At 40.3% G+C, this 12,859-nt stretch overlaps 1 protein-coding gene across 1 annotated transcript; it reads left to right on the top strand.

Annotated features, from left to right (window-relative positions):
• LOC124252856 lies at window positions 1-7,357 on the top strand. The gene is made up of 6 exons (XM_046686528.1): window positions 1-50; window positions 4,280-4,437; window positions 5,120-5,248; window positions 5,472-5,607; window positions 6,315-6,413; window positions 6,726-7,357. The coding sequence occupies exons 2-6, from the start codon at window positions 4,294-4,296 to the stop codon at window positions 6,911-6,913; spliced, it is 696 nt and encodes a 231-aa protein (XP_046542484.1). The 5' UTR covers window positions 1-50; window positions 4,280-4,293; the 3' UTR covers window positions 6,914-7,357.
• Window positions 7,358-12,859: the final 5,502 nt, after the last annotated feature.

The following is a 12,859-nucleotide window of genomic DNA, read 5'->3' as shown; positions in this document are numbered from 1 at the left end:
ACCAAGTCGCATTTTCGCATCACTTCTGTGCAGTGTACAGTACAGGACAGGTGAGTAAATATACTCAGCAGCAAAAAATACGTCAGTACGAATTCAAAATTAGATAGGCACTGTAATCAAATCATTACAGAAATGAACATAATAAGCGGATCAAAAACATTTTTTGTCTACAATATCTTGACACATCAAGACATTACGTGAAAGTTTGCAGTCCATTCAGACTCTTGACTTCAGTATCTAGTGTGACCACCACGAGCGGCAATAACTGCAGCACAGCGTCTATGTATGGAATGCACCAATCGATTGATGAAGGCCATTGGCACCATGAACCACACTCTGAGAAAGGCCTGGCGCAATAAATCGGCTGTGTTCGGCCTCGGTATGACATTATTCAGTCTCCTCTGAATTTCATCCCAAAGATGTTTAACGGGGTTTAAATCAGGACTAAGGGCTGGCCACTGCATAATGTTGACACCGTTCTGCTGTAGGAAATCCCGTGTAGCTCTGGCAGTATTGGCCCGGGCGTTATCATGCTGGAAAATGTTGTTCCGGTGACGTGCGAAATGTGGTATGACGTGGGGTCTGAGAGCTTGGTCGATGTAGCGCACCGCTGTGATGCCGCCTCCTCTCCCTGGAACAAGGTTCTGGAACACCACAGGACCCACTCTCTGGTTCAGGCCTGTTCCACCCCATACCACGATGCTTGCACCTCCCCATGAGTCGCTTTCCATAACACAATGGTCTGAGTAACGCTGGCCACGTCGTTGCCATATTCTTGTTCTGCCATCTGCAGTTGATACGCAGTACCGTCTTATTTGTGAACAAAACAGTTCTCCATTGCCTGTATCGCCAGTTTTGGTGTTGTAGGGTAAACTGTAGACGTTCACGACGATGACGAGGGGTGAGGATAGGTCCACGGTAAGGTCTACGGCAAAGAAGGTTCCCGCTGTTAAGACGTCGGCGTACTGTATCAGTACTGATTGGTCTTCCGTGTGTTCCCATTGTCTGGTGTGCTGTTTGGGATGCCTGCATGAAGGGATTCTGTACATGCTGTCGCACAACATAGCGGTCTTGTCGTCTTGTGGTCACCCTTGGTCTGCCAGAACAGGGGCGATCATTTGTGGTGTTGGTGGCCCGGAAACGTTGCTGCAGCCTGTAGATGGTCCGAACGTTGACCTGGAAGTGATTGGCAACGGCTTGTGCAGTGTGGCCAGCTTCAAGTCTTCCTAGCGCCTGGGTCCTCTGTGCTGTCGTGAGAAGGGGCATCCTGCTGACGTTGTAATGTGAATGTTTCAACCAGGTTTGGGGGGTGCATTTTAAAGGGCTGGTCCTTGTGAACAGCACGTGCAGCATGAGTTGCATGAAAAACATGGAGAGCAACGTACCATCTCCGAGATCAGGTTGCGTTTTTGAGACCATTTCCTGGGTTCCATTCTGAGTTTGGGAAGGAATGTCTTTGCTCAGGTAAAGTTGGAGATGTTGTCAGAAATATACAATCAAAACATTAAATGAGTTTACTGTTATCCGTTTCTGCGTAGGAAACTTCAAAGCTGACGTTTCTTTTGCTGCTTAGTATACATTGAGCTTAAACTAGTACGTAGTATAACGTCCACGCTGATTTGTAGCGGTGTATGGTCCTCTCCCTAGAGCTCAAGTTACACATCAGTTGAAGTTAAGTAATGTTGGGCACGGAGAGTAATTGGATAGGTGACCGTTTTTGGCAGCTTGACTCCTGAGAGTTTCTAGGACTTCAGTCCTGCCCAACAATGAAGCACATGAGTTTGCATCACATCTGGTCTCACCTTAGGCGAGTGAGTTTGTTCAAAATTGCCTCTGTTCACCCAGCAAAAAATAAGTACCCGGTGGGATAAGTCATGTAACCTTCTAGCGCCTCACAGGCACCTTGGGTTATCCGGGGTAATAATGAACTGTGGAATTCTTTAATTTACATGCGCTTTGAGCATGCACTTGGTGTATGGAATCTAGTGCTATAGATGTTCACATCATTATCACGAAATGACGGACATGATGAACTGTTTTCGGGTCCCGGCCACTTGCATATTTTCGTCGAATAATAATACGTATAGTAATCTACGGTTATAACGAACCAGAATTAGTGATATCTTGGTTTTAACCGTAGTGTACAACAAAAATGGCCATGCATCGTGTATACGTAAGAATTTGTGATGAGTGAGTGAGTGAGTTAAGATTTATAGTCACATCGGCAATATTTCAGCCATATCGTGACTTTAGAAAATTATAAATTAAAAATAAATGGATTTACATCATCTCTTCAGCCGCTGGCGATTGTAGGAAAATTTAGCAATAATTTAAAATAACACAAATGCCAGAATTTGTGATGAGATAAGAACAGAATTTGTGACATTTAGAGACTAGGTATTGTTGGTTTCAGTACATCAGACATCTATAATCTAAAATATTTAGACGTTTAAAACCTGTATGTAACCCCAAGGAACGTGTATTATTTGTATCTGTATCTAACCACGTAGAATGAAAACCATACTTTAACATCTGCTTGTCATGTGTCAAGGTATTTCAGTAGGGTTCATTTACACGACCAATCTATACATGTTTGTTTACATGACCCATGGCGATTGGCGTTAAAATTCGCCTTCAGCAACCCATGCTTTTCGTAAGAGGCGACTCATGGGATCAGCTTGTTAAGGCTGTCGAAGTTGGTCGAGCCATGTCATCGTATGACGGTTGGGTAGCTCGATGCGGGTGCTGTCTATAGACCACTGTCATATACAGTGAAACCTTCTAACACCGACACCTGTCTAATCCGGCACACTGTCAAAACCGGCATAACATTTTGGTTCCACCATTTTACAACGATATTATGATCACTTCAACATTGTCTAATCCGGCACCTGTCTATTCCGTATTCCGGCACGACTTTCCGGTCCCAACAAGCAATTTCAACTGTAATTAACACTGTCTAAACCGGCATGGGTATAAGCAGACCAATCAAGGTCCCTTAATCCCAAAAATACACTCCTTCGGCACGCTAGATTGAGAGACTGACGAGTGTAAATGGCAGCCATGTTGGAAAATGATCGTCACTGTCTAATCCGGCATCCTGTCTAAACCGGCATTTTATTTCAGTCCCGTGGGGTGCCGGATTAGACAAGTTTCACTGTAGCCGAAATACTGCTGCGTTCAACATCAAGTCAAACTCATATGAACATGCGTCTGCGTGATATGGTCATGCGCCTGTCTTTAACTTGTGGTTATGAAATGTTTGTACAAATCAGGAATATCCTTGATATCAGGTACCTTGATATTCATGACAAATATAATAAAACATAAAGTACGTGCCTTGAAAAATGTATTTAAACATATGTAAAAACATAGTTGATAATGGAATCGACAAAGTGGAAATTGCAACGGTGTGTTAACAAATTGAAAATGAAATAATAAGTAATGTTATACATCTAATGTAATGTGAATTTGTGACAGATGGCTAGGGAATCATTATGTTATCATTATCATTATGAACAAACTCACTTGCCTAAGGTGAGACCAGATGTGATGCAAAGTCATGTGTTTCATTGTTGGGCAGGACTGAAGTCCTAGAAACTCTCAGGAGTCAAGCTGCCAAACACGGTCACCCATCCAATTACTCTGCGTGCCCAACATTACTTAACTTCAACTGATGTGTAACTTGAGCTCTAAGGAGAGGACCATACACCGCTACATATCAGCGAGGACGTTATATTACGTAGTTTAAGCTCAATGTATACTAAGCAGCAAAAGAAACGTCAGTTTGGACGTTTCCTTCGCTGAAACGGATAACTGTAAACTCATTTAATGTTTTGGTTGTATATTTTTGATAACATCTCCAACTTTACCTGAGCAAAGACATTCCTTCCCAAACTCAGAATGGAACCCAGGAAATGGTCTCAAAAACGCAACCTGATCTCGTGATCTCGGTACGGTGTTCTCCATGTTTTTCATGCAACTCATGCTGCACGTGCTGTTCACAAGGACCAGCCCTTTAAAATGCACCCCCAAACCTGGTTGAAACATTCACATTACAACGTCAGCAGGATGCCCCTTCTCACGACAGCACAGAGGACCCAGGCGCTAGGAAGACTTAAAGCTGGCCACACTCCATAAGCCGTTTCCAATCACTTCCAGGTCAACGTTCGGACCATCTACAGGCTGCAGCAACGTTTCGGGGACACCAATTAAATAGATTGGTATCAATAGATTCTCGTGATTTTTTCCATTGCATATGTTTATCTTCACCCCCCAGAACTAACAGGAACCATGAGTAGGGGAATCTCTGGAAACCCATCACAGAAGGAAATGGAAGAAGCCGAAAACGCCTTTCGTTTGTTGATCGGAGACGATTCTACTGAGCCAGATGTCATTATTGATAGATTTTCCCAAAACAGTCATTGTTACGAGAAGGTGGGTGTTAAAGCAAATACGATTTCATTACTTTATTATGAACACAAAAGCAGCAACAGTGAAACCATATGTTTGCATTTGATTTAATAGGGAATAAAAACGGATATTGTGTCTTATGATTACCTTTGGTTCATGGTTTTCTTAGTAACTGAAAGGGTATTTAAATTACATACTGAAATGTTGATTTTGGTAGCGGTTCTAAACAATACGATGTATATAGGTTGAGTAATGTTTGACAATGTCATTTTCTTTAACATTGTCTTTTGACATGTATTGTAAACACATACTTTATTTGACAACTGAGCTAAAGCTTAAAGAAGCCTTCACATTACATTGAAGTTCTAAAAAAACATTCTTTGGATTTTTGCACAATTGTTCGCACAACTGTCATCCATCCATCCATCCATCCATCCATCCATCCATCCATACAAGTCATACATACAAGTCATACATACATACATACATACATACATACATACATACATACATACATACATACATACATACATACATACATACATACATACATACATACATACATACATACATACATACATACATACATACATACATACATACTTGCGGCATGTTAAAGCCTTCTGCTTTATAGCAAATACTTCATATTATCTACTTTCTGAAATCCCATTTATTCATACAAATGTGTTCGTTGCTGTGTATGAAGGTTTTGGGAAAGATGAACTTCACAGGTCACGTCCAGTGTGCTCAATCTGCTGCTGATTGGTTTCCGAAGAACAGACAGGATGTCTATATCCTGGATGCTGCTGCCGGAACAGGACTGTGTGGAGATAAGGTGAATCTGCTGCGTACTTGTTATTGTTCAGTCAACAAGAATAAGTCTGCTCTGTAATTCAATTGGCAAACTGATATGTATTCTGTGTTAATGGCATTGGCAATCTGTCTTGAAGAACATGGATACATGTTCCTATACTCTGAAAGGGACCATGACCCTGTGCTTGCATAGTATGTGGCTGAGAATCAAATATGAATGAAATACAAGACCTTATATTTCACAGCTGGGCTCTCACGGTTTTCGCAAAATCGATGCTTTAGAACCATCAGAAAAAATGCTTGAGGAGGCAAAGAAGAAAGGCATCTACGGCCGGTACTTCAATGTGATGCTAGGAGAAAATAATGTCGACATAGAAAGTGGTGCGTATTTCTCTTTATTTGATATGAAAATATGGCATGTTTCCATCATATGTGAGTTACTGAGTGAGTGAGTTTAGTTTTACGCCGCACTCAGCAATATTCCAGTTATATGGCGGCGGTCTGTAAATAATCGAGTCTGGACCAGACAATCCAGTGACCAACAGCATGAACATCGATCTGCGCAATTGGGAACCGATGACATGTGTCAACCAAGACAGCGAGCCTGACCACCCGATCCCGTTAGTCGCCTCTTACGACAAGACTTAGCATGGGTTACTGAAGGTTCATTCTAGCCCGGACCTTCACGGGTTCCATCATATGTGAACATGATTACTTATGACATGTGTACCTGATCCAGAAACAGTCATTTGAGCGACGTTCTATTTTGAACGTGATGGGACTGTGCTTTTATCCGGAATGTGATGAGCGAGTCAAATTGCAGAAACGTAGATCCTGCAAAATAATAGTGAGTGAGTTTAGTTTCACACCGCACTCAGCAATATTCAAGCTATATGACGGTGCAAAATAATAATTTATATATGTATAATTCTTAATGGAAATGTCAGCCGGACTTTCTTTGTGTAGTTCTGTTTATGATTTGATCGCAAAATACTGTTATAATGCACATCCAGGTTCAGCGAAGATGTCATACCTCCGCCATATACCACAGAAAAAACGTGAACACTGACATGCTTTATACTTCTCAGACACTTACGATGCTGTTACGATTTCGGGGTTAAGCATTATGGTAATGAAGAAATTGCCCAGAAAAGCATTTGAGGAGCTTATCCGAATTGTAAAACCAGGTAAGTAGTATATATTCATAGGAATAATTGATCTTTATGAATGAATGAGTTTCATTTTCACAATCAGCAACACATATGTCATCTTGATCGTGCCCGACTTTTAAGTTTTGATCTGATTTGCTTCAAAGTGATCTTTAAAAAAATCGAAAAGTACTTTTAGTTGAGTTGATGTTGGTGTCATGCCTCTCAAAGTACGTTCTCTTTCAACATGAGATCTTCATTAATACTTCCTTTTTCACAAACATTTCGGACTTGCAATAGGAAAACATTCCCACGCTGATATAAAATTGTACCTCCACGTTGTCGTTTCAGGAGGATACATCATTAATGCTACTTACCACAAGATATTCCCTAAAGATGGTGATGCTGAAGCAGCCATATTTCGGAACAATATGAAGGCTCTTGAATCGCAAGGAAAGTGGACACTAGTGGAGCTGAGGCACTTTACGGATTATGTTTGTGGAGAAGATGGTGCTGTTTCAGTCCACAAAGTTCTATAATGCAGGGGTGACAGAGAACACGTGTCAGGAAAACTGTAAACAATTCTTGCTAAAGGAAATAGGGTATTGTTTTGAAACATCTGTTATATTGATTTCATTATTTTAACATGATTTACCTCAGTACCTAAAAGCTGAATAGACTCTGCAAGTACATATGCTAGCGCTCGTAACGTTGTTCTTCACAGTGTGTCACAGGTTTAGAATTGTGCACAAACATTTATGCTTGATAGTGGCTTGGTGAGATACATACACTGTATTAAGAAGTTCGTATTTTTAATAGTTTTCCATTTATTTGTACATTGTTTTAAGTCATGTCCGATTTACGTTTGTGAGAAGCAAAGTCTTATTTTGTGCGTGCACATGTTAATCATAAGGAGACGTTTTGTTGTTTTGCTTTATCATAAATTTGCCTAGAAGTGTAACAATGTTAAATGGTTAAATCATCGAATGCTTTGGACTTTGATTGAAATATACCATCCCCATAATCAGAGCACATTTCTTTTTTAAGCAGAGTCTGCCTACGAATCCAATTGTATCATAAACATGCGCTTATGAAACACAGTTAAATAAATGTACACTATCTTCGAGATCTCAGCTTCAAACAATACAAATTGAAATCAAGTTACTGCAATGAGACTATGTCAAGGTCGCCGTCACTGGAATTTGAGGTCATGGTGCCTGTTTCCTATAGTTTGAATCTACTCAGCACATATTTCACCCTATTGTCATACAGTATGAATTAAGAACAGTACACATGAGAAAGAATTTCTCGTTCAAATTATGGGTGAAGCAACATACAATGCATTTTTGAAAGCGTTCATCACTCTGAAATTATACGTGAACTCGAAAACACGTTTTCATAATGCTAAAAAGTAAATTTCTCAGCTTTTACAAATAGTACCGATAAAACCCTTTCTAAGAGACCTCTGCTAAAAGCAGAGTCGTCTGTACAGTTCTGACTCACAGGCCTTTGCACAGATCAAAAACTAAAAACAATTTTTGCTTGAGATGACCCCCGACTCGAAATGCTCCACAGTACAATACATCATGATTTACCGTACTGTGAAGCATTTCGAGTCGGGGGTAATCTCAATTTTCTTTTCATTGTTTTTAAATCTTTAATCCTCGCAAAGACACGAGGGTCTGTGTTCTGACCATATCATGAGTATGTGTTTGTTTGCCGCTGCATTCATCAGCACAACAGCTGTACGCCCAGCTCTGTAAACAATCAAATCTTTACCGGGCAATCCTAGTGTGCTGAATCACTATCAAATGGTGATGATACCTGGTGTTCGCGAAAATGCGAGCGCTCGTCATAAACACATGCAAAGGCTAGTCAACTGCTGAACTGAAAACATAACATCCTCGCAAACGCACGATGCAAGTCAATATAGGGGACCGCATCGGTCACCATTTCTGGGATTTGTTCATGCAGTGCTTATGGGCATACATGTAGGCCAAGCCCACGTGTGATATGATATCGACGGTTGTGAACATTTGTCACTGTGCCTCAGATGTTGCATACATGTTATGTTTTCAGAGTATGTTGCATTTTTGATTTGATTTGCAAACCTTTACCATACTTGATTAATACATCTATAGATATGGGAGTCATATTGACAAACAACCCCCACTTAACAAAAGCTATCATTTGTGGTGTTGGTGGCCCAGAAACCTTGCTGCAGCCTGTAGATGGAAGTGATTGGCAACGGCTTGTGCCGTGTGGCCAGCTTCAAGTCTTCCTAGCGCCTGGTTCCTCTGAGCTGTCGTGAGAAGGGGCATCCTGCTGACGTTGTAATGTGTAATGTGAACAGGTTTGGGGGTGCATTTTAAAGGGCCGGTCCTTGTGAACAGCAAGTGCAGCGTGAGTTGCATGAAAAAACATGGAGAACGCCATACCATCTCCGAGATCAGGTTGCGTTTTTGAGACCATTTCCTGAATTCCATTCTGAGTTTGGGAAAGAATGTTTTTGCTCAGGTAAAGTTTAAAAGGTTGTCAAAAATATACAGTCAAAACATTAAATGAGCTTACAGTTATCCGTTTCTGCGAAGGAAAATTACAAACTGACGTTTCTTTTGCTGCTTAGTATATTATATAGTAATTGCATATTAAGTCTATTGTTAAATTATACATAAAATAATTTCCGACGCATAAACATTTTCAAGCACATGCTTCCTCAAAGTGGTAAATTACAATGGTTATTTAAAATGGTAATATCTACAGGAGTATCATAAAACATATTTTTAAAATAACAAATACGGATATGGTCATAAAAGGGACAGTGTAAAGGGAAGTGTGTTTCGTCTTCAACTTGGTATGTACAGTGTTTGCAGTAGCGTTGTGTAGCGGGAATAGGAGGGGAGCAGTATCGACCCGTTTATATCTCGCGTTTTAGGGAGCCACATCTTAAGCAAGCAAGTATCCCTCGCTGGTATCTTGGAAGTCAAGTGTTACCCTCAGTGTCCAATTCAGTCTTAAAAAGTTCCGGGTTAGAATATTGATCTTCAGTAAGCCAGTCTTGTCGTATGAGGCGACTAACGGGATCGGGTGGTCAGGCTCGCTGACTTGGTTGACACATGTCATCGGCTCCCAATTGCGCAGATCGATGCTCATGCTGTTAATCACTGGATTGTCTGGTCAAGACTCGATTATTTGCAGACCGCCACCATTTAGGTAGAATATTGCTGAGTGCGGCGTAAAACCAAATTCACTCACCCAGTCACTTAAATAGTTTACAACGCAACAACTGAATGGTTAGAGTAACACATATTTGAATTACGGCGTTAGTCAAGATTGTTAAGAAGTAACCTCTGAACAACTGTCTGAAAGTTAAGGTCGCAGCCACAAATCTGTTGCAGAGATGACGTAACCTGATTTGTAGCTATAGGTCATGTTCATGTGACGTTGCATGCGCATCCCTGACCCTGGAAGATCTGTAAGGGTGCCCGTCGTCCGACTGACTATTGATAACAGATTGTCCAGTCTACCCCAGAGGCCCTCGTGTCTTTGCGAGGATTACAGATTTAGAAAAAAATATAAAAACAATGAAACGAAAATTGAGATGATCCCTGACTCGAAATGCTTCAAAGTACAATAAATCATTATGTATTGTAAAGCATTTCGAGTCCCCACAGGTCCTCGTGTCTTTGCGAGGATTACAGATTTAGAAAAAAATATAAAAAGTTTGAGATGATCCCGGACTCGAAATGCTTCACAGTACAATAAATCATGATGTATTGTACTGTGAAGCATTTCGAGTGGGGGGTCACCACAAAAAAAGATTTGTGTGTAAATTGTGTGAAAAAGGTAACCATGTCATGCCCTTCCGAAAGCACAGACATAAGTGGCGTAAAACGTTAATGTGTGTTGCCTGAGGCTGCGCAGAAGTTCCTTTCGTTCTTGTTGTAGGCTTCTTTGGTTGACTTCTTTGCATTAACATATTTTTGGTAATCATATTTGATGTTGCTTGTATGGTTGATCATTTGATGTAAGAGTGAGTGAGTTTAGTTTTACGCCGCACTCAGCAATATTCAAGCTATATGGCGGCGGTCTGTAAATAATCGAGTCTGGACCAGACAATCCAGACAGTGATCATGATCAGATATGCGAAATACAGCTCTGGTACACCTAACTTAGCCCCATTGATCATGAAGGCGACTAAACATTCATTTGCATTCCTCTTTTCCATGTTGGGGAAAAAAGTGGTTAAAGCGTTTGCTCATCACGCCAAAGAGGCCCAACGTGTACAATGTGTGGAACCCATTTCTGATGTCCCAAACGTGATTGAGCAAGAATATTGCAGAATCCGGCGACAAACCCTTCTCAATCAATCATACTGGAATATTGCTAAAAGCGGCGTAAAAACATTCATTTCACTCACTCATTCATTTCAAGGGAAAAAACATGTAACCAAGGCGACTGAAACAGACATAAAATATTCATAGAGCCACAATATGAAAGCTTTCCGTTGGTAGATGAGTCGATGTACAGACCAAAAATGAGGCAAATCGACACGTGTCATGTGTGTGTGTCACTGAGGCAATCAAGGCTTGGGGAAAGCGACAAATCTGAATGTTTCTCCAATCCAGGTGGATACTGTGACTGGCAGGAGGAACGCAGCAATGCAGAATATTCATTTGTTTTAGGCACCATGCTCCGGGATTAAACCTCATCCAAATATAATGTTTCGGCTTTTCATCTTCATAAGATGGCCTAGAGTGATACAAATGAGGTATCGGTCAAAGTGCTGATAAAGCTATGATTACACAATGCCATTTAGAAAGTGGTCAAATGTAACATATGTTATATTTGGGATTACACTTTCTTAGTAAAGTAGAAATTCTAGTACTTTTTTTAGTTGAGCTCCATGGGTGTGAGTTCGAATCCCGGATGGGGCTCAACTAAAAAAAGTACTAGAATTTGTACTTTAGTAAGAAAGTGTAATCCGAAATATAACATATGTTGCTGATAAAGCTGACTCATTCAAGCGCAAATAAAATCCTATGGTTGAGTTGCATATTTGTGTTGACACTTAAAGATATCCAATTTTACAGTAAGTGTACTCAAGATTAGTGATGTAATTGTGTGAAACGAAAACGTTACTTCACTTCCAATCACTACAACACAATGTTTCATTATCACTGGATAATGAGTGGAAAACTGGTGATCAGAAAGCTCACGAGTCCCGTGTCTTATTCAAAATATGGGTCCAGTGTGTGAAGCAAGTTTCTGATGTCCCACAGCTGAGATATTGCTCAAATGGTGTATACTCATCCTTACTTGCTCACATCAACATCTGTGTAAAATAGTTTATAGTACATAATACAATGTGATTTATTATTTTTTTTATTCATTGTGAAGGAATTGTGCTAAAATTTCCATTATTCAGAAAATTACATCTATCACTGCCATTTTCCCATCACCATTTGCGAATTCAAAACTCTTTATTGAGTTATAAGAACAAAATAACAAAAATAAAACATTCAGGGTTCAGGGGGGATTCTTGCATGACATGTTTATCAACTGTCCACTGCTTGTGTATTAAAGCACTTGATACACAGCTACACCTCCGTCATCTCCGAACAGGTATCCCTTGAAGCGCCTGAGCTGCACCTGCTTCCACTTCCCCTCACACTCCAGCATCTTCACGTTCCTTCGGTATACAGCAGCGACTGCATCGCCATCTTCTGGGAACAGCTTGTAGAACGACGTATTGATGATGTACCCACCTGAAACAACACATACAAACGTATGGGCTTTGTCTTCCTATCTCTATTCGGAGCTGATTGTTGAATTCTAAACTGGTGGATATATAGAGATATTTTTTCTGGGTTACATCTTCTTTTTATTCTTAAAATCTTTTAGTCTCTATGTTCATCAAATAGCATCTTCTAAAATGCCAATCAAGCATGTGATGGATATATGTGACGCATTCTGTAGCAGAGGTGTATTCACCATGCATGTATGCATGACTTTGTAGGATATCAGAAAGTAGTGCACATCACGGAACTTGCTCAAAACTAAGGTTATACATAGTGAAAGACAATTCAGTACGTTCTGAGAAACATTGTAACCACAAGATTTCGCTTTGGACACAAAAACTTAAACATAAGATCATGGGGCACTGAGAAAACCATTCGAAATCTAAGCGTATTATCGATATATAATAATGAATGTTATTAATGTCAAAATAGCCAACATGCCACAGGTTCTTAACATGTACATCAGGCCTCAGAGACTATCTCTGATATTAATGCCCGAAACTTTTCCAATCAGTTCAGCCAGACTTTCAAATTATGTCTGTTTTCATCAGTGATGACACTGTCGGGTGGCACATGTTGATATTATGTTTTAAACAACCAATATTTGTCTGTACAATTTGGATTAAAGGATCATCCTCTACTTATACACCTATCGAGGATCTGTGAAAGTTACATACCATTATT

This window comes from Haliotis rubra, unplaced genomic scaffold (genome assembly GCF_003918875.1).
Source record: "Haliotis rubra isolate DU_JTF1 unplaced genomic scaffold, ASM391887v1 Scf527, whole genome shotgun sequence".
In the NCBI taxonomy this organism is placed as follows: Eukaryota; Metazoa; Mollusca; class Gastropoda; order Lepetellida; family Haliotidae; genus Haliotis; species Haliotis rubra.
Note: the sequence above shows the minus strand (reverse complement) of the source record. Positions and strands in the feature narration are given on the sequence as shown.

Coding starts and splice junctions, on each gene's coding strand:
- LOC124252856 (XM_046686528.1), top strand. CDS start 4,294: ATGAGTAGGGGAATCTCTGGAAACCCATCACAGAAGGAAATGGAAGAA. Junction 4,438..5,119: donor ACAGTCATTGTTACGAGAAG/GTGGGTGTTAAA, acceptor CTGTGTATGAAG/GTTTTGGGAAAGATGAACTT. Junction 5,608..6,314: donor TAATGTCGACATAGAAAGTG/GTGCGTATTTCT, acceptor TATACTTCTCAG/ACACTTACGATGCTGTTACG.